Source organism: Danaus plexippus, chromosome 10, assembly GCF_018135715.1.
Source record: "Danaus plexippus chromosome 10, MEX_DaPlex, whole genome shotgun sequence".
NCBI lineage: Eukaryota > Metazoa > Arthropoda > Insecta > Lepidoptera > Nymphalidae > Danaus > Danaus plexippus.
The window spans coordinates 2,998,794-3,023,175 of record NC_083543.1 but is presented as its reverse complement, the minus strand read 5'-3'; the positions used below and the strand labels follow the sequence as shown (position 1 = coordinate 3,023,175).

General features: G+C 28.1%; 1 protein-coding gene across 1 annotated transcript; it reads right to left on the bottom strand.

Annotated features, from left to right (window-relative positions):
* Positions 1–7,025: 7,025 nt before the first annotated feature.
* Positions 7,026–16,115, bottom strand: LOC116767110 (myrosinase 1-like). The gene is made up of 10 exons (XM_032657289.2): positions 16,039–16,115; positions 15,470–15,603; positions 14,056–14,224; positions 12,501–12,771; positions 11,266–11,401; positions 10,643–10,740; positions 10,137–10,268; positions 9,843–10,016; positions 7,864–8,108; positions 7,026–7,309 (listed from the first exon to the last, which is right to left on the bottom strand). Exons 1-10 carry the CDS (start codon positions 16,089–16,091, stop codon positions 7,153–7,155), a joined length of 1,569 nt encoding a protein of 522 aa, XP_032513180.2. The 5' UTR covers positions 16,092–16,115; the 3' UTR covers positions 7,026–7,152.
* Between the last annotated feature and the right edge of the window lie 8,267 nt (positions 16,116–24,382).

The window sequence follows — 24,382 nt, the reverse complement described above, 5'->3', positions numbered from 1 at the left end:
TGTTTTATATACCAGGCAAAAATATTTTTGCAAACATTTTTGCAAAGTTACATTAAAATGTAATTGCTAGATTTTGTAAAGATATAAATGTGAATTATGTTTCTTGATGGACCTTTATATGTTAATTCTTTATTACTTTTTCTTCTATTCGTATAACTTTATGTAATAAATAAAATGTCATCATCATACCATCATCATCAGACTGCAAAGGCCTCTTCTCACATGTAGAAGGTTAGAGCATTAAATCACCACGCTTGCTCAATGCGAATTAAAACTTATGATTTGAAAGCTGAAGTTTCCTCAGGATGTTTTCCTTCACAGTCTGTCAGTTTTGTCTAAACACTCTTAGAAAGTACAGTCGCAAAAATCACATTGGTACTTGCCAGGTTTGAGCCCGCACCCTGGTCCACGAGAGGCGAGCCTTTAGCCTCTAGGCTACCACGACTGTAAATAAAAAGTATGTAAAGTTTTTGAGATGGTAGAGTCTAGCTGTGATAAAGTTAATGCATCTCGAACATAGGCTAGCTCGACCGGGGAACCCTCTTACAGAAGATCGGCCTGAAGTAGTTTTTAATTGCTGCATATCGTCCGATGAGTTAGAGAGCCGGTTGCCCTTTCCCTTTTCCCACCCTTTCCTGCCCTTTCCTTTTTCTCACCTTTCTTCCCTCTCTTACCCAATAAAGGCTGTCAGCATATCCACAAAACTATGTTGTGGATTTCCGTGAGTGACGGTACTACCTCTATCAGATAGGTCGTCTGCTCGGTGGCCCCTTTTAGCATAAAAAAATCTAAATAAAGTTTTTTAAGAATATAATAATTTTTCTTTTTGCTTTTTTGTTTAAAACTGGTGAGTCTTTTGTGTTTTTATGCAGCCGGGATAATTTTGCAAAAATCTAAACATTTAAAGATATTCAGAAAATATATCAGTTTCCTAGGAATTATTAACTATAAAGGAAATTAACTGACTATATCAAAGTTTTACTGAAACCTTCTGTTACTATAGTAGTTGAGAATAATAATTTATCATTATCAAAATAATGTAAAGCACAAAACATATTATTGATTATCCTTTTTACATATAAAAATCAATTGAAAAGCAATAGAAATAAACTAAAGAAACTCAATATTAGAAATAGAAGAAATAAAATTATTATGCACGTATTGGCTGAGTACCTTAACAGTTATATGTTTCTGAAATGAAAGAGAAAAATGTTTACATGAAATTAATAACATATATATTTTTTTACTATAAATTTAGAATTGGTATTTTTTGTATTAAGTACGTTTTTTTAACTTTTTATATTTAAATTATCTATATTTTAAAAGTAAAAACTCATAAAGGGTAAAATAATGGCAATAGAAAAGGAAAAATATTAAGATTAATAATTTATCAGAAATTAAGCGACTAATTGTAAGATCTTTCTTTGTATATACATATGTACAGTAAACAAGATTTCCATTTTAGCCAGAAACACGTAAATAAAATAAACTCTAGTGATGGATGGTCTAGTTTTAATTACATCGCAAATCCTAATTAAAAAAGAAAGCATTTATTGGTCTCTCGGACGTATTTTTTCTTGCTTCAGATTTCTTTTGTGAGAACTCACATTTCAGATGATACGGTATTTACTAAATGTTTAGATAATTTTGATCTAAGACAATCTGCTTCAAAAATCCTTACTAATGACGTAAGAAGTTTTTTTTATTGAATATTTATTTATTTTTTGTAATACTGAGTGTCATTTTGTGGAAACAATAATGACACAATGCTTAAAAATATTATAAATATTGATTGTATAACCGACAGCCTTTATTTGTTAATTTATAAGCTATTTTAAATTGTCAGATTTATAAAAAAAAATCGTTTAGTAGTTCCTCAAAGTAACGAACTTACGTATATTTTTCGAGGATAAAATGAGAATCATTAAAAAATATAAATGTAAAATATCTCCGAATCTCAAAATTTTTTTTAATCGACCTCGAACTTAACTTAAAGAAATTATTTATTGAGTCATAATTTTACTTTCGAAGTTATTAATACGTCTCCATTTTAATGAGACATTCCTTGTACTTTAAAGAATTAAGCTTATCTTAGCAACAGTCATTTGAGAAAAAAGACATTTTACAGTTTCATTTTGTTCATTACAATTTATTGACTACTACGTATATTTAACGAACTGAAAGGTCAAATTGCCGTTTTATTGACGACTCACTTTTTTATTACTTTCATGGATTCTTAAAACTAGCAATGATTTTGAGAAATTATAAATGACACCTCTTACAATGTCTTATTTTTCAATTTTCATTATATTTACTTTTTTGTAAATATAATAAACATTTTTATAGATTAATGATTATGTGACAAATTGAATAGTTAACTATTGGTTTTCCTCCTATAGTAATTAAAGTATGTGGTTTTATGTCAGCAATTAAAAATCACGTAGTATTGTAAATTTCCAGTACAAAGTAACGTTTGTTTATATGAGAATTTCCTTCGAAGTTCAATTAATATATTCCATTAACCCAACTGTGGTAAATACCAAAAGCAGGGGATTTCTTAATGTAATGTAAGGTAATTTTTGCATAATTTTTCATCTATTTCTATAAATTGAAATAAATTACCGCAAACATAGTTTTAATTCATTTATAAATAATTTTTTGCATATCAATTCCATAGTGTTTTCCGACATCTTACAAATTGTCGACTTAGTCCTTTTTTAACCTGTTAATCTATTATGTTAACATTAGGAACTATTTGAAAATTTCCTACTTTAATAAATACGAAAATATTCATGTTTATAAAAACAAACGCTTGATTATTTAAGAAGATTAACTTATAACCATTTTATCAATATGTTTTGCATGAATTGTACAATTTTATAAGAGAAAACCAAAAAATTATTAAAATTTTATAATACACTAATATTTTTTTGAAGATTTTTATTACACAAACAAACAAAAAATCAGGAAATAATAAAATTTTCAAACTTTCATTTAATCAGTTGGTTGTTTGAAAACGCCTTAATTAAACACAATTTACGAGTGTTTCTCATTAAGACGTACCCCCTTTAAAGCTGAGATGAGGTTCTAAGATGCCATCGAGGGAAAATTTCGGGATTAGCTTGGAAACTTTCTCATTAACTGACGAGCCAGCTTTTGCAACGACTAAGATTATTAGAATAATGACCTGTTTTGTACCATTTTTAAAATAAAATATTATGACATTTACAATATAATCAATTATATCCTATAAGTCCTAGGAATTGCAAGTAATACAACTTGTAAGGAAAATTATATATTCAATAATTTATATATAAAAATATTTAATAAATAGTAGTTGTAAATAATATGTGATCGATACAAAATGTATGTATACTCGTATTAGTATAAATTTCAAAACCCGTTTAAAAATAATGACAAAAAGTTATTGCGATTGTAATTATAGTACTATTATGATTTTTTAAGAATGTGACATAGTTTTAAAAGAATAAAGATTTCCTGTACCGGCTTCCGAGGTCGACGAGTCACGAGTCATATTATACAGCAATAATTTATTATCGTCGAGTATTCGCTGATTCCTTGGTAACATTTGCGGCGCTAATCAGTCTATCGATCAATCACAAATTAGCACACACAGAGGCTACTTACATTCAGGGATTTTTATTACGTATAGTATATACAGTCGCTGGTAATTATTAACAAAGTAGGCAGCAATTAGCCTTAATTCACCTCGTGCAGAAAACCATACTTTTATATTAAAATATATAACATAAAGTAATTGTACATGTATAAATAGTTTTGTTTATATTTTACATCTCGTTATTTATGCTGTACATATATCTTGAATTCGTGACTCAAGCTTTGCTTATCTTTATCATCTTGTATACTGTAAAAATATAAATGGGTCTGCAATGATAGCAACGAGATAAAAAAGTAGAGTTAGTGTATTTACGCAAACACCGGCTGCTGCCGCAAATGTAAACCTGTTATTACTCCAAGTGAAATTGTCTCTTATCGCGAGTTATAGTCTTCCGTCTATTTTAAGCTGTTTCGATCTCTTATAAATCTACTTGAATATGTTTTTCTTCAATGTAACTCAATTATTATCGAAGTTTAAGATATATGATAAATTTAAGAAATAATTTACTATAACAAGAATATTCAGAGTTATTACACTATGTAATCAGTATATATACTTCTAATATTTTCTGTTAGGCATATTTTTTTTCCATTTCATTGAATAGAGAAGGTGACGAGTTCAATATTATTGCTAATATCTTAGATTTAATGTCTGCAACACTAACTCCAACACTTAATCATTCTACATTATTTTATTTTCTCTAAATTTATTGATGCTTGGTATTTTGCTCAAATTATAGCCTCCCATAAAACAGTATCCTTGTTCTTAACTTTTTTCCCATGACACAGGTTAAAGTCACTGTTTTGATCAGATTCCATTTCTACAATATCATGTTTTTTTTGATACATATCCATCATTATGTAAACTGGTTTCAGAGTGACCTTACCAACTGACGTCAGTGTATCACAACCGATACACTTTCTCAACCTTATGAAATGTCATCCCAAGCAAGTCCCAGTGCGTCATTTTATCCCAAATACTTTTTGCAATGTATATATTTTTTATAACTTTATTCACTACGAGGTACTAGCACCGGCTTCGCACGGGCTCCTCACTAAAAATTTAAAATAGGCTCTTAATTTAATTTTGAGAATTATTAAACTTATTTTATGATAACTTTCAAATGTTATGCCCGATTTAAATGATTTAAAAACTAAATTACAGATAATGATGTAGGCTTGACAACGAAGTTATTTAATTTGATTAGACTTAATACCGTGTTTATGTAAATAGCTTTCCCATAAACGCTTTAGACCTATATAAGATACACAATTCCACCATATACTATTTTATTATATCTCAAAGAATTTAGGTAGCGTTTTCGTTAAAAGATCTCAGACGGCTAATGTTTTTCCGACATCTTCAACAAATATCTTTGATGTACACACAAGTAAATACAAAAACTTAGCAAAATTATATACTAAAACCTTCCTCGAGAATCACGCTATCGAGTGGTGATAGCCGTTTGATAATCGGTGCAGTAGTTTTTCCGTTTATTGCGAACAGACAGACAGACAGACGCGGCGAGGGACTTTGTTTTATAATATGTAGGTATGTATGTACATATGTAGGTATTGATTGATTGATATACCATGTGTATATAAAAGTATTCAAAGATATTGCATTTTTAAGCTAGATTATTTTTTGCCGGTCCTCAAAGTGATATATATTACGCATAAAATATAAATTATTAATTGGTTACGAAATTCAGGTTTCTGAAATCATTATTCGACATATGAAAAGAGGAAATCCTTATGGTCGCAAAGGGTCATCCATCAAATTTTTCGTCTCCTGAAGTATCCTTTAGTCTTCTTCCAAAATCTGGGTTTATATTTGTATCAAACATTAAATGACAGTAAAAAATTTATAACCACCAATCATGACGCAACTTTCATGAAAAAAATTAAATTTATGCGATCTATGCTTAAATAATTTTAATCTGCTTAAATAATTTAAAATAAATAATTTGCTTAAATAATTTAAAATAAATAATTTTAAAAGGATGATAAACGTAATGATAATAAACTTCCGAGTCATAGAATCACTGCTATTGATTTGTAATATTGGGCTCAAGCAAATATGATCACATATTTCGAATCAAGAAAAGACATCAAGTAGTTTTCTTTAAGCTATCTCAAGGATTGACCAAATATTTTTAGGAATCATTTTATAACAATAAAACTTACTATCACACTTTAGCCATAAATCTGACATTTGAATAATACCAGATAATATTAAATACCAGAACACCATATAACCTATTCTTACACGTTCCATCTATGTACATTTAGTCTTATTTCAGGTATTGGGTTAACCACAAGACAATTCCTGAACTTTAACATTACATATTAAAATAAATAAAAAATAATGATTCCGGGTATGACGGGACATTTAATTAAAATCATGCACTCGTCTCTTATAAAACGGTCAAATCAATTATACGTCAATCGGCTTTAACAGGTTTATCCAATCTTCATTATATTTATAACATTTTTGTTTATCCAACAATCATTTTATTTATTTCATTTTTAATATACATGTATTTATATTGTTACTTACATTTAAGAATTATTAAAAGTAAATATTGACTTTCACTGGGAAGGACTATGCACTTAGAGGTAAATGCTCGAGTAGAAACTCGTTTAAATAAAATTAATATTATAAGAACATCTTATACTATTCAGATAATATCCCAAAAAGGCCCCCAGAACCAGTGTATTTCGTAAGAAGGCAAACAAATATGAACTTTTTTATTCTTTATTGTCGACATACAAGAATGCAAATGCTTGTCCTTATGATATGTGGCCGTATTAACCCATGTCCTGACAGTGTTATCACCCCAATAATAATTGCATGTTTTTTTTTTTTGTAAAATTTTTTAGAAGTTACTATTTCTACCTGTTTTTTTCATATACATGAATAATAAGAATAATCCTCTATGGCGTGTTTAAAGTGACAAAAATTTTAACAATCGGACTGTAATCTCACACATCACATTCAATTATCTCTTCTATAATAAACTTCCTCGACTCATCGATCGCAAGCAATAATAACTATGTATGTGGGAAAACCTTATATTATTTTTATGAGTCAGGTATTTGACTTCTTTGATTTTGAATTAAATTAAAAATTTTATTGCTTTGAATGGTAATTCTACGTTTTTTTCACCAATTTAACAAAACCCGAGATGATTAGACAAAATAATCGTTTTGAGGAATATATTTTTTAAAATAACAATATTATTTTTCATCATTCTGTTTTTTTTAGTTTGTTTGAGTTTTGCGTGAGTAAAGGTGTGAAACAAAAATTATAATAGTGGTTTAGGATAGGGATATACCTAAATTATTGTTTAATAATGATTAAATTATAATCAAACGCAAAAGAATTCAACGAGGAATGCCAGTTTACATTTAATTGATCACAACTTCAACAACAAATTAAATACTTATACAGCTATTTTTATACATTATTTACAAAATATAATAACAAAGTGTAATATTATGATTTTGGAGTTACAATAGAGTATTATATTTATACGATGGCATCTTTATGTAGTTGAAATTGACTCGCCTCGTGCGAACTATTTCGCCATAGTTGAGCGCTGATAATTTTGGAGTCCTTTCTTTACCCGGGCTGTTGAAGTCCACGTGAAATAGACCAAATTTTACCCTGTAAAAAGAATATTACCTAAAATATTCGTTACATAAAATTCATAAGAATTAAAAACTCACAGATTAATAAATAACCAAAAAGAATCCATTGAAACAGTGAGTTATTTGACCTTGACTTCAACTAACATCGTGAGTCACGGTAATCATACAACTGTTACGAGTTGTGAATTCATTTAAATATTGTTAAGATATAATTGTATATTTTTAATAATTGCAAAATTAATGATTAAGTTGAGTTAATTTATGCAAACGACATAAAATAAAAGGAACTTATTTAAAAAGATTCCTTAACGAGATGAGACACAACAAGAGTAATTCAAATATGACGAAACATAACTATGATGAAGTAAATTAATTTGTATCAAGCGTAAGATTAGCACACGCGGTACTTGTTTTAAACTATGAAAGGTTTAAAAATTAATATAATTTGACAAAAAAATGTCTTTCCTCCTTGAGAGCTTATTAAAGAAGTTAATTTTCTAGTTCCCGAAAACACACATAAGGTTTTTCTAACAAGATATATATTAAAAATAATCATAAATAAACTCTTACTTGTATCCATCGTTCCATTCAAAATCGTCCATTAAAGTCCATGCGAAGTATCCGGATACATTACAACCGTCTTCGTGAATCGCCAATAAAAGTTGTTCCAAATAGTTATTAAAATATGACACTCGAGAGTAATCGTTCTTACCACCGAAATCCGATACCCCATTTTCTGTTACAATGATAGGCACTCTTTTACCATAACTCTTGGTTATCCAATTAATGAGTTTTCGAAATCCGGGGGGATAAACCTAAATAAAAAAAAAATCAAAGTCATTTTTTTATATTTATAAGAAAAAACGTCATCAAAATTATCTTTCTAACAATGTTACATAAAGTATTATCAAATAAAGAAAAAAAATCATTTAAATATGAGTTCAAATTTATAAATGCATGTGCCAATATCTTTTTAACCATTAAACGAACTAAAACTATTGATTATATATTTTTTTTTTTTAGATGAGACTAATATATTTTCGGATATACTACGCGGATTTTATTATTTTAAAACTGCAGAATCCCGACGTTTAGGTTACTTTTCAGCAACCGTGATCACGGGCAGACGAGACGACTTAGATCTCATTATTTAAATTTTATTTATAGTAAAAAAAAAACATAATACATATCCTAAGAAAGTATTAACAGTTTTATCTTATTGTATTTTTTGTTAAATAGACGAGATTAATTTGATAACTTGAATTTCTATTTGGATTATATATTGTACAGTTTCGCGTATATTTTGATAATCAAAGAATATTGTTATAATAATTCATCATACATACAATTGAAATAATTTTAAAATAAAACCTACTGAATTAAAAAAAAATTGTTCACATTCTTTACCGTTCAAAGATATGTAATTAAACGTATCTTTTGTTATAACCGTTGAACGACAAAAATAATTGATTAGAAATTTATTATAATATTTAGATTTACATGAAATTTCATTGTATTTACGAATTCAATCGTTCCGGGACACAATGGATACAATATTTTAAATGATTTACAAAAATGTATAATTTACTCAGAAAATAAATATCTTACAAATGTCTTTAATAATTCATATTGACGTTGGTTGATTTGAATTTTATTTTGTAAAAAAAATACTAGCTTCGGTATGCGGATACTTATAAAATGTTAGTTACGCCCTTTGGCGGTAATTGTTTCAATGATAAAATAATTTTAGAATGCTAATCTCTGATGAATAAAATTATTTTCAATGACTATTTTATTATTAAAATATATGAAACGATGTTAGCTAGAAATACACATAGCTACATTATTTTTGTATTTCATTCAATAATATAAATTAATTTGATTTTAATAGCATGAATACGATAATATAAGGATGAGATAGAACAGTTTTAAATTGAGTTCTTTTAAGTCGCAAAACGGAATTTTAGATGTCTTCGAAATGTCAGACAAAAGACAACATCAACAAGGATAATTATGGTTAATTTTAATTACTGATGACATGTACATGCATGTACGTTTTCTGTAGTTTTTTCCAACTGTATCATAAAAAACTGGCTGAATTTCATTGTGTCCTATATTACAAAAATCAAGTAATGCTAGTAGCTAATGTAGCACATCATCATCATCATCAGCCTATCGGAAGCCCACTGCTGAGCATAAGCCTCTTCTCGCATGGAGAAGGTCTGAGCATTAATCGCCACGCTTGCTCAAGACGGGTTGGCGATTTCAAACTTATAATTTGAAATTATAAGTCCAGGTTTCCTCACGATGTTTTCCTTCACCGTTCGTCATTGGTGTCTAAATACTATTAGAAAGTACATATGACTGTGAAAAATCACATTGGTACTTGCCAGGTTTCGAACCCGCGCCCTCACGCATGAGAGGCGGTCCTTTAACCTCCAGGCCACCACGACTTAGCACACCACACCACACACACACCACATGTAGCACATACTAGCACCGATATTACTTAAGTACGTATTAATTATGGACTTAGCTTTATTACTTACTGAGAGCCATTCGGCGCCTGGTATAGGCCATTCTTTGCTCTGTTCAATTTTTACTCCCGTGTCATGGTCCACAGAGGGAATAACCCATTCAGGTTCCATAGATGAGTTTGACATTAAGTATGTGGTGTAGTGATTGATGCCAAAGAAATCTGAACTACCTCGAACCATGGCCACCTAAAAATCAATATGTTTATTTGTATTTATAATTAGTATGAAATCATTCTCATTACTCTGTATTATGTTTGGACAAATACTTAAAGAAATAACTAAATGTCCGTTTTTATGGATACGTACTTCTTCAGGGGTAAAAAATGGTAATCGAGATCTGGCAAAACCTTGATTGCGGCTCATATCATCAATCCTGTTTCGAACGAGAAGAGGATAGTCTCCTTCGTCTGAATAAATTGGATGAGCGAATAAACCCACCTGCGATAGGAAATTATACACTATTATTACAGAACAATGAATATACAAACAAAATATTACAAAAAAAAAAACAGCAAAATGTAAACGACGTTGATATTTTACATATATATATATATTCTAAAATGATTTATTACGAAATTAAAGTTCTCAATTTTATGATTTATCAATCTAAATATCTTTTAAACTTGAATCTGAAATCTGATATAGAGATGTGACTTTCAACATGTTCTGTTGTAAGCTTATGAAGTAATGAATAAGAGACTGAGCCTTGGTACGACCGAGAAACAAATAGAGGAAATGTTTGAAATTGAAATTGAAACGTTGTGTTTATGTTAATTATGTTTTTCAGTGAATAATTATTAATCATAACGCACATGCATCTGAAGATACCGTTCTGCTGCTTCATGATCTTCCTCTTTATTATAATCTTTAGGTTCAGCCCAAAATGCGTCTAAAGTTATACCAACTTTTCCTGAAACAAATCAAATTCCTATGTTAGGTCGAGCAAAGTTTACTATTGCAAAAAATCTTGCTTCAGTTTCATTTGAATTTTAACCGTATAAAACCTTTTTCACAATTCATATTTTTTAAAGTGATAAGTTGCTTTAAAGCAGAAGAATTTACAATAAAAATTGGAATGAATAGTTTAAAGCAAGATGAATGGTTTCACTCAAAAATTTAAAATATTTAAACGCGCTTGTTTTTTTTTTATTTTTAATGTTATTTATATTCTGATTTCTTTATCTGCAATTTTAAAAGCGAACAGTTGCTAAGAGTCCATTGTTTGCGAAGGCTTTTGTGTAAATAAATGAGATATTATTAAATCTCAGTCCTTTAAAATATAAAGTGATTCTGATTTACTAGATTATTTTTTTACTACATTTATGACGTATAAGTGCACAGAGAAATTATATAGTTATTTAATAATTTTTAATATATTTAAATATCAAAGTTTCGTGATTGTACATTTATATGCACTTGTATGACATTCCATTACCTTTCTGATGTGGTCTAAATTGCTTGTCATACAACCGATAAGCTCGTGCGTGCGCCAACAGCATGTAATGTGAACATAAATATGCACCAACACCATGTGATTTTAGGGCAGGGACGAAAAAATTACCGCCATAGCCCTGTTATAAAAAAACGGTGTTATTAATACAAAAAAAAAAACAAAAGATTTTTTAATATTAAGGTAGATATTCGTATGTTATTCAAGAACTACAACTACCCGTGTACTGAAGTAATTATAAAATATTTTCTTGTATTTAGGGACGGTATTTATCATTCATCCTTTTATAATATAAATACATAATCCAATTTTCAAAACGGGCAGTTGAGCAGTTTATACATTTCAAAAGAAATAATTTAAATGAATTTCACATTTACATTGGTAATCAGAGGAAAGATTTTGAAGAATTAAAGTAGAATCCGAGACTCAAAAGCAGCTATCTTTAAAATGTTAAATCTTTATAAATGATAGTTTTCGTATATTTAACCACCAAGTAATTTAAGAAACATTTTGCAGATTTTTCATGAAATTTTAGCCCGTTATTTTTGTTTTACTTTCTTGTTATTTAAAAAGAAACTTTCTTTACATCGTGCTTATAATTTATTATTGTCCTGTCAATAAAATGGCGATACATGTGTTTGATTTCGACAATTTTTTAATAGTATAGCAAGACGACCTATAAAAGTTATTAAAACATATCCATACTACGTAATATATTTTTATACAAGGTCTCTGTACTACATAATGGGTATTGTAATCCTGGCAATAATAAATAGTACGAATATTTTTAGATCTGCATAATACATATGTTTGTATATTATACAAAAAACTACCAAATTAGTTTCAATAAAATATTGTATTATAGTTCCATATCAAACATTAAAAATTCCATTATACATCTAAACATAGGAGCAAAGCTAAGTTATACAACATAAAAATATTAAAATTATCGAGAGAGCGTTTTATACAAGAAAATGTATACGAATTTCCAAGAGACTCGTAATAGAATGTATATTACCTATCGTTAAAAGTAATGTCCAAGTTTTGTATAAAATTTAAATATGCTTTTTTTTAACAGATGTAGATAGTGGAACTTATAGATACTTTTAATAACATATTTACGGAAAATTTTATAAGCAGAAGTAATTTATTGCAAAATTTTAAAATATGTCTTGGTTTAAAATGCGAAGATCAATTTAAATTCAAAATAACAGACTTACGTTAAAGCAATGTTGATGCAATTCGTTCATAGTGGTCCACGTTTTTACAATATCTCCGAACAGTGTGAACGCTACTCTCGCGTAGTCCTCAAAGTAATCCACCATTTTGGGATTAGTCCATCCACCTAAATCCATTAGAGCTGTTGGCATATCCCAATGATACAGTGTCACAACGGGAGTTATATTGGCTTTTATTAGTTCTTCGAAAAGCTTTCGATAGTATCTAACTCCATCTTTGCTGATGTAGTTGTCAGTTCCATGTGGTAATATTCTGTTGGAGATTATTCAGAATTTTATTGAATCATGTTTTCACTTCACATCTTTAAAAATCAGGATTAGTTAAATATTTATTTATTTATTTTTAATAATGCTATGATCAATTACGTTTTTTTTACAATAACCACACTGAAAAAAAAAACCTTCTTAAATTCTAAATTTCTTTATAGTTGCATCGAATATTTAATTAGTTCTAAGCCACAAAGTAATTATATTATCTTACAATTGAATTTGGTGTTTTTTAAGACACCAAATTGAATAAAGGCACTAAGTCAGAAATTTTTCTTACCTTAAATATTTTATGGAAAATTATAGGTACTTTATTCTAATTTGTCACTACTTTTTATTACTTTTTTAGCGAAACCTATTTTCTCCAAGATCAACACAGAATAAAATAAACTTACAATAACAGAATTAATACTTATAAAATTAAGGTATATTAAATACTTTATGACAGATTTTATGATAGTAATACAAAGAAATAATACGGCCAAAAAGTATTCAAGACAATTCTTGAGAGAAGCTAGTTCTAATTCTTACAAATCTTTAGCTGTCAGATGGGTGAGAATAATAAAGATTTGCGAAGAAATTCCAAGACATTTCTGAGAAAGAATGGTTTGTAATATCGAATAAAATGTCACACATAGTCGTGTACAGGAACTATTGTAGTTATTATTTCACATAGATGTTTATGGTCATTGACCCAATAAATATGTAAGGCGGTGAAATAATGTTATTGATATTTTTTATTTAATATCCTTTATGATTTACAAATACATTCACCAACCTAATGCCCATGAGATATCAAAGTATTTTTTAACACCTGAGTTTTTAAAAAGTCAGTCTATTAAGTTTATAAAAGAAATTGTTAAACCAACAATTTAAATAACGACAGATATTGAAAATATTTCAATAGTTTCAATTAAAGATTAACTTTGTTAAAATATACAAGACACCAAGAGTAAAAAATGAATAATTGTAATAAATAACACCTGTGGTCCACTTCAAAACTAATATCTCTAATATTAATTCAAACAAAAAATTCAGCCACGTGACACTGATTGTCAAACAACGACAATAAAAATATAAGTGCTAAATTTTAATTTCAAATGCGTCACACGAATAATGTAAAAAAAATATAAAGGGTACTGTTATTAAAAAAAAACACAAAAAAAAAAAACGTTTGAGCTAGAGAATCTACATTTTTTATGTGTTAGTATAAGAGAACAAAATTCCAGTACATAATTGAAGCGTTTTATATCGTACACTTATTTGTTACCTTGGCCATGATATTGAAAGTCGGTAATATTTTACTTCGATTGACTTGATCATTATTAAATCTTGTTTGTATTTGTGATATGAATCGGCGGCCACGTCTCCGTTCGATTGGTCCACCGTGAATTTAGGGTGTTTGTGTAAATATGTATCCCACATGCTTTCACCTTTACCTAAAACGATAACATATATAAAAAAGTTTATTTTATAATACTTATACGAAACATTATATAGTTTGCATACTTGTAAAAAAATCTCAAAGTTTTGTAAGAAGGATATTACTCGTGATGTTTTAACAGTGGAAATTCCTTGGTATTAAATTTTGCTTTCTTGTGGCATAGTTATACCCAAACGACCTCGAACTTAGCCACATCCAAGTAGTTAACGCGTAAACTTTTGTCTTGCTAGTTTTTGACATTTAGTTTGAACTTGTTATATGCAGGAACTAATTTAATTTTTTTTATTAATAGTTGTTAAAAAATAAACAAGTCCACGTTGATATGACTATAATATATCTACTTTTTATTGTTAATCATGCCATTTCTGTTTTTTAACCTTGCCGAGAAAATACAGTATTTAATATTTTAAACTTTTGTCGCAATCAAATCAAATTACATTTATTATGTGTACATCTTTTTTTAATAAATAAATCATATATGGTATATTTAATTTTTTCTTCCTATGTCTCAACTTGCACTTTTGAGTTTTATAATTAAAAGATTTCTAATGGACGAATTTTAAATTGATAACAGCATTATATTTGCATGCTTATTGTTTTATAAAAATATTACGCAACTAAGCCCCAGGGCTAATTATATATTAAAACTCGTATATACAATCGAAGAAAAAAATAAACGAAATTCTTAATACAGGTTTGTATCCACGTGTAATAATTTCATTGTATGAATGATAATTAATATATTATATATTTTCCTTCCTCAAATACAATAATTCCTAGTAAAATATTTCTAGAATAAAAATCTATTGATAATTATAGTTGCCATTAAATTCTTAATTACGGCAATCTGTTAAACATAACAGACGATTGCTTTTATTGTTTTTACATATGAAACAAAACCACAAATTCTACGTTCCTATAAAATAATTATGAATTAATTGTTTATGTATTAACTTTATCAAAATAGTTAATGGGGTTAGTGTTTCAATGAAAGGCAGAATTACACGGATATACGATTACGAGAGATAAACATATAAAATGAAGCTAGTTTAATATAGAGTTATATCATTTCAGATGCTTTTTAGTCGTTTTACAACTAATGCAAATTCATTATTTGTTACATTAATTAATATTAACGACGAATCAAATGAAGTTTAAAATTCAACAGTAGGAATAAATAATTCATTCAGATCATTCAGATAGTTAAATTTCGTATAAATCTTAAATATAAAATACTCACCACCCTCATTCCAACCTCCTTCTATTTGAAATGCAGCCGTCGCTACTCCAAAAATAAAATTGTCTGGAAACGAATAGTTGCTCAACCCATTACTGCTTATAAGCGCGTTTACTCCATTTGTTAATAACATCAGGCTTAAAAATGTAAACAAAACATTACCAAATATTAAAAACTGGCAAAAAAACAAAGAGATTATCTATAAATGAAGACAAACTTAATTGTATAGGCACAGTTCATTATTTGTTATCTAGGTCATCCTAAATAAATTAATTATCATAATTCGTTTTCAGTATATCTAAGCGTTATCATGGATTATACAATACAATTAGATGCAGCTAAACAAATATGTACCTCGATTATAGTAATTGTATAATTACAGCAATTGATTATTATTAAAATTAAGATAACAATGCATTATATGTACGTGTAAACAGAGATTACAATCTTATCAGAAAAAAAAAATAAAAAAAAAATAAATCACAAGTAAATAAACACAAATATCACACACAAAACTTTTAAGCACGATATCATATTAGCACACAAAAAAAAAAATTAAGAATTTTATTAACCTAAACAGCGCGAACATGGCAGCACTATGGGTGACTCTACTCTTGCTCTGCATTTTGCTTACTAAAATAAGATCAGGTTAATTGTTATTAAGACAACTTAATCACAAGCCTTCACCACGGAACAACCTTCTACTTAGGGTTTCCCATTGTAATATATCGGATATGTTTAGCATCGACTTCCTAAGTACGACTTGATATATGAACTCTGTACTTCCTATTTAGAATTAGTAAATTTTTGTATATGTTTAATCCGCACGATTTATGTTATTTATTGCGGAATAGACTGTCAATGTAACTATTCCTTAACCAATTGATTACCACAGTATAGAAGCAGGAAATCAAATAAGTTATTCTTTACTTGGAACTTGATAAAATGGATATTAAAACTATTAAGAGTTATAACATGAAACCTTTTTGGGTATTGCTGGCAACGATACTTATACATTCATTTTTATTACTATGCTTTTCGCTTGTATAAAAATGTTTAACCTTTTTTTACGGTCACTCTTAAAAAACAAGAATTAATCTTGAAATGTAAAAAAATAATAATAAGAAAAAATGTACAAAGTGATGCGCTAAAAACAATTCTTTTACGAATTATGAACATTTATATTTACACGTAGAGCAATTGAGACTGAAATGAAAATACTTTTTGTATTGACCTGTAAGTTTTTTCCATAAAGAAAGTATAAAGATTAAAATAGTAAGTTTAAAGTTATGAGATAAAAAATGTTTTACGACTTTAGGGCTGCTTTTGGGATCCGGAAGTAATATATATTCAATATCCGGCAATAAAAAAGTTTTGAGTAATCTTACTTAGCATTGTGTTTTTCTACCATTAACCTTGTATCTTTGGTTTATCGTAATAGGCAATATAATAATTATTTATATGATAAGTAAAAACAAGTACCTACGCTTAATACAGATGATAGTGTATTTACTTACACTTGAATAGTATTTCAGGTTTCACATGTATATTTGTGCAATAAATCATATAAATCTTTTTTGTCAATTAAAACTTTTTAGGAATATTCCAAAATATATCTGAAGCATTTCCACACTTTCCACATTTCTTTCAGTCTTAAGGAAGTTTCACTGTAGGAAGTTTAATACATGTATATAAGTAAGTCCTTTCTTTATCTTTTATATATGTATATATTTTTAATTTGTAATTGAATTTGTTATTGATTAATTAAAAAATTCATCAATTTATTTTAGATTTTTATTTATCGATTCAATGTCAATATTTGAGTTCATTGGCAACCTTGACATATCAGTGCTTGAAATTACATTGCATTTTGTACAGTTAATTACAATCGTAGACCTACTTCCTTTCTTTAATAAATGACGCAATATGACACTTAAAGACATAACTTGTGATAGTATATCACAATCATATTTGCTTTTCATTAATGCTTTGAAAAATGTGACCATTGCGTGATAATATTCGCTATAATATTGTGGTAATAATAAAATACATGTTTTTAGATAGAAAATGAAACGTCAATAGAGATGCAGTATGAGCAATAATTGCAGATAAAATACAAAAATCATGGATGCTTGGCTCCTTAAAAACTCCGTGGTTTTATTATATTTCCGGTTAAGATCGCTCGGTCACTTAAACCAGGTGAATAATATTAAGGTATAATAAATAAAGAGGAACTAAGGGGCGGGTGTTTGTGACTCACCCCAACATGAAATGTGAATAAATCAACGTTGGGCGTAAAGGTAATGATTTATTTGAACTCTTTCTATTGTCGATCTTTTTGTAAACCTTTCATATGCATGCCTCAACTGTTTATACAAAGCCAGTGATCTTATTTACTAACTTTTGTAGTTTTTCGGCATTCACTATAATAGTCTAGCAAGAAATAATAATATGGCTTCACATAATGATGTATAGATTATAAAATGAATAAAATCCTTATAATATAAAAGGTTACTTTTGCTACCTTCAAGTATATATTATGAATTAAAATCGTTAAAAAATGTATTGAACATGAAAAATGACAAAATTATCTTAATAATTTTCAAGGAGATAAGTGTTTATGATAATTATTTAAGAGCCTATAAGTGAACATAGGCGACGAAAGAAAAAATAAATAAATATATAACTTTTTAATTAATTTTGATTTCGTAATGTCAATTATTTTGTATAAATCGTAGCCATAATTCCAGTAAAATTTTTATGTTATTTTAATGCACAAACGGTATGAAACTTATCATTGCCATAAAAATAGGACAACATAATTAATTAAAAGCAATTTGGACAGATTAATGTTATTGCTGTGATTATTAATCATAAATATCGTTTTGTACAAGATTAACATGGCATTTAATTTCTGAATTCCATTTGTCTGTTTGATATTATTTTAACACTTTATGGCCGCGACCGCGTTCACGTTCATGTTTGATTAAATGCTAAAATCTCTGACTAAACAATAATCTAAGTATGAAATGTAACTTATCTTTTTTTCTTTTGTTTTATTTTTTTTTTTGTTAGTTTTGCTTGATTTTTATATTCGTTTTTTTATATTCAGTGATCGAATAATTCTAGGGTTCATTTACATCACACAGTTTAAATTTTATTAACAAATAAGTAGAGATATAAATACTTTTAAACCGCAAATTACTGTTACACTACACTCATAATTATATAATTAGTATAAAATATTTCATTTTTATTACATTATCAGGAATAGAAGGTATTGCTTCTTCAATTAATTAAACCAATAATTTAAAATAGAGCACTTTCATAGATATTATTAAAAATAATTTAAAAAATGTTAAACATCGTATCATAACATTTTAAATCATGAAAAAAATAGCAGATATATTTAAATCTGAACAGCAGCTATGCAGGGAATATTGTAAATTTGCAGTGGCAGTTAAACTGCGATATAATGATCTAACGATTTATCCAATCAAGATTCAATATTAACATTTAAAGAAAGTCGTGCTGTCCTGGAGGTTACAGGCCCGCCTCTTATACGTGAGGGTTTGAAACCGGGCAAGTACAAATGTGATATTTTCCTAATCATATATACTTTCTAAGAATATTTAGACAGACGGTGAAGGAAAACATCATGAGGAAACCTAGTCTTATAATTTCAAATTATAAGATTGAAATCGCCAACCCGACTTGAGCAAGATTGGTGATTAATGCTCTAACCTTCTCCATGCGAGAAGAGGCCTTTGCTTAGCAGTGGGCTCCTATAGGCTGATGATGATGATTAATATTTTATATTAATTTTAGTGAAAAATATGTAGAGATGGTAGGTACGTAATATTTTTTTTATTTTAGTTGACTATAACATACAATGAAATATAAAGAAAATATTTTTCTGAGCGTCATCAAAAACGCTTTTGTCTATTTTCCGTAAAACAAAGAAGAGGCGGTTTAGATTATTTATCGGCTCGAAATACTTGGAAAAACAAAAAAAAGAATTCTCTTAGTGTTGAGTTGCAGATTTGTATCGGGTTAAAACATTATTCTTCTTAAGGAAATACACTTGTCAGGCAGCAGATCTTCGAGCTAGCATTTCAACTGATATTTATGGAGTCCGAGCCAACATCAATTACATAGTTATTTAAATATCAAGCGCCTTAACTTTGTTTATACTAAAACGAGATAATAGTCCTTTGCTGACAATAAACCATTCTTAGGGAAGTTCAATATAATAGCAATGTTAAATTTAATAACTTGAAATAAAGAAACGATAATAAAGAAAAAACTTAAATAATTTTTATTTACTTAGTATTAACAAATCATTATATTGATTTTTAACAAATCATTATATTGATATTATGATATTTTTAATTACTTAAAAGTATTTTATTTAAAAATACCCATGAAATTTTGTAATCTAAGGCAGATAAAAAATATAAATTTATCGAGAAAATTGTTTAAGCAATACGTCATGCAGTTACGAAAAGAATTTATTAAAGATACATTTTAATAAAAATGTGTTGTATTCGCATCAGAATGAAATATTTGAAATAAAATCATGACACTGACTAAACAATTACATTTTTCACTGGGCAAAACACCAGTCGTGTTGCAGTTGAAAACCAGACACAAAACAAAATTATAATCTCAAAAATTAAATAGAATACTTTTTAAAATTAAACAATGGAATCAAAATTAATTTCAAGAACGAACAATATGGCATCATTAGCGCCTATAACATAAAGCAGATTCAGAAACCACTTTCAAATATTACGCTATCTAAGAAAAGAGCCATTGAGAGAAGCGTTTAAATGTTTTCATTATTATCACTAGTAAAACCTTCTGCTAAATATCTTTTATCCGTACACACATTAATTAATTAATTTTAAACCAATAAAACATGTAGATAATTAAGAGGGTAATTATTTTTGCATAAATTAATTCCAATGATCTCAATTTTATAAATAAATTTTTGTAGTTATTACATGAAGTGAATATTTTAATTAATTTTTATATGTTTATTATCCGAAATATATAACTCTTTAAAGAGTATATTTTATATACTTTTTATTTACTTACAACGATTTATTCTAATCATTATCGTCACTCATTTGCGATTAAGCCGAAATTATTTACAAAAAATCTATGAACTATGATTGTTTGTTTATAATAGTTTTTTTTTAATTAAAAAAAAATGTTAAATAGTATGAGATTTTTTTTGTGACATACCTTTTTTTCTAGTTGTGAAATCAGATGGTTAAAATTGAAATAATTTCACAATTTCACAAAAATATTACGCAATTGAAATCCCTTTTATAATTTGCTAGAGACTTCTCCAAGCCATCTATAAAAAATGACTTAGTGGTGATAAACTTATATATCGACTTATGAGTGTGATCTAAGTTTATACTTCACTTATTTTGTCTTCTAACGACTAACGTCAATTAGTATTAAGAAAAAAAAAGCGAGTCCCATTCCCTTACAAATTTATAACCCTTTGCAGCCGGTTAATAAACTATTCTAAATTATTTCATCATCTCTGCTTATTCAACGAGACGCAGCCAAAATATCTTTTTTATCTGCTACAAGAGACTTGCAGTCGAGCCAGACAGTTCTGTAGGCCACAGCTAGATTTGGTCACCGTGAAACGAGAATGCCGAGTTTAATCTTATAAAATTAACATTCAGTACTAACGATCGCCAAAGGGCTGATTAGGGAAACATATTATTGCCATTCTTATGATTTTTTTCTAATTTTCTTAAGTAAATGAAATTGTTTTCAACTTTTCCTTAATTATACCAGCCCTATCTAATCAGATTTCATAACCCAACTTTATTTCCTTAAAATTAAAAGTGGTATGAATATAAGGGGTAATAAACATTTCATTATCAAGGTTTTGGCTAAGGTGACTTTGTTGGACAGATCAATAATAATAGTACAGTATATGAAAGACAGTATCATCTATGTTTTTGGTCGTCCTCTTTTGTATCCGTTAGTGAATATATTCTTATATATAGATATAGAATAACTACTGAGTGTCTTGCTGATCCGAGATATATTTGATCTTATTTAACCTTTACATAACCTTGGCGTTTCAATATATAAAAGTAAATATATATGCATCAATAATTATGCATATTTATTACGTAGTTTAAAATTACTTTAAGAGAATTTCATGTAATAAAAAAAAATATATGCCTTATAAAATCAATTGCAACATTCAAATTGATACGCCAGACGGCCGTTATTTCAATATTACATATATTTTTATACATAAAACGCTGAAATAGTACAGATGAAAAATTATTTTATATCAATAAAGTAAATTTCATTGAATATAAAACAGTAACGTTATATTTAATAGGTTCTGGGAGTGCGATAATATGCTGAGGCTGGATGAACAATCACTCTATAGGGCCATGTGCTCTCAACGATAAATGTGAAACCAACATTATGGTCATCTTTAGAACCGATTTATCCAAAACCCAATTTCTTCAAAGATAATTTTAAGTCTGGTTTAAATAATGAAAGTGCAACGACATCAATTAATATTACTTAAATAGTTCCTCCTGTTTGACAATACTTAGTATTTGCTACTAACTTTAATTCAGTTAAATATGCCTTATATTGTCAGATGTTATACAGATTCCCGTACCCTTTCAATGTGCAACTGTACTTAATTATGAAACATCCGTTCTCATCTGGATTTAAAGCATAGCAATCCGCATGCGTAAACCATTCTCTCCTATCAGAAAATTCAGTTTCAAGGGAGATCCCGCGAGCGACGAACTATACGTCGGAATAAAATGAATCGCGACGGTTAACATTACGTCTGAAACAGATCGTATAAAGTGTATCTATCGTGAAGTTGTGTAATAAAATATATTTAATTTTAAAATTAAAATATATTAAAAGTTATTTAAAGTTTAATGAATTAAATACTGCTGGATTACAAATTATTTATACTTAAAGACAACTCATCTTGTTAATTATTTTAAAAATAGATTCCGCGTATACCTAATTTGATAAAAGTCGGAATACGAGACGAGAGACGAGACGATAAACAACAATCGTAAAATTTTATTGCGATTTAGGGACCTCGTTGTCTTTTACATTGGGTCATGTGGCTCTTATAAATATTCACTCTTTGGAATGTTAAAGCTTTATGTAGAAAATGTTGTTTTTTCTACATGATTTGGTACACTGGTTTGATTTCTAAATCACATGTAAAATAGATATATCGCATAAATATCTTTGTGTGTTTTCAACAGCAAATATTTCTTATAAAAGATTATTATTTTTTGTCATTTAAAGAGTGTTTTACTAATCAGTAAAATAATCATTATACCACTTCTTCTAGTGATATTTGATTTATTTTGTTTTCGGAAAGTTTCTCGGTGGGCATTTTATTACATGCATAGATGAATAAGTAGATCAGAAATCTGATTAACTATCAATATATGTGTAATAATAGTTATTGTATAAGCTTAAAATTTTTTTTGAATTTAGCTGTTTTAATCCAATATGTAATGGGCTTGTTTTATGTATACAAGACCATACAATTTTTGAGACTTCTATACTTAAAACATCCATTTTCTTCAATGAATGTGATGAATCGGTAAAAATATAAAATAAAAACAAAAAAAAAATAATTACAGTTTAGGTGATAGCTAAAATTATATTTCTATTATTTGACATTTGTTTAATGAAACATGACGCTATCATTCAAAACAAAATATTATTTTCATATGATTCAGTAAGTGATGTTTAAATAAATTAAAATTAAAATTATTCTTCTTTTGATTTTCATACAAAAGCTTTAATCAATGACAACGTCCTTTGCACGTTTGAAGATACGATACTTAATTATTTTAGTCGTTAGATCATAATATTTTTTTTTTTAATTACAAATAATCATTTGCTTACATGATTTAATTTTACCAAGTAACCCGAAACGACAAGTCCTGTATACTACAACACAGGTGATAATATATATGGTTGACATTTTAAAAAGGCTTAAAGAAAAAACAGTCTTTTACTGACATTTACTTGTATTGATGTGACATGTGACAACTCCAGACCTAAAATTCGATGATACAAGATTGAATAGTACGACTTGGGAGGGTCTACTTTCACCACGTGTTAGTGGAATGTGGCTGATATAATTTATTCCAAAAAAGATGTTAACTGAAAAAAAATTAAAGATAGCAAATATAGGAGCCTTTCCCGATGTTTTGTTAACACGCGACTTAAAAAATATATATATTATTTTGGTGCTATAGTCATTAACTTCGTTAGCCGTTTAGAATAGAAAAAAGCCGTGCAATAAAAAGGATAGGATGTGACTGGTTTACGCTAAACTATAGCAAATAGAAAAAAGTAAGCCTTTGAGAATTTAGCCGTCATCCATTTAAATTTTTTAAATCATTCTAAAAATCTAAAATGCCTGTACAAAACCTTATAACACTGTTTGTACAAAAATAATATTGTTAAGAATGGCTCTTTAGATGGCTCTCTTGAGTAGTTATTTCCAGTGTGGCGAAGTAATATTTATATTTATGAGGATAGATTATGAGGCTTTTTCCATAGGTCAGATTGAGCTTGAGCTATGGAATGGATGGCGGCCCTTAGCAATCTAGGGAAATCATCAGTCAGCTAGCGATTTGCATTTCTATTAAATGTAAAATAGAAAGATAGTTATATTTTATCTCTAGTAAATTTTCTGATATTAAAATAAGACTTTCAGTGCATGGAATATATTTTAATCAATTTGTAGCGACTACAGTGTCGTTAAATCTTTCTTTAGCTAAGGCGAAACTTTGTTTCAGGAATATTGATTACAGATTTATATAAACTCTTATAGATAGAGTAAGTTTGATTTAACTTTTCTCAATC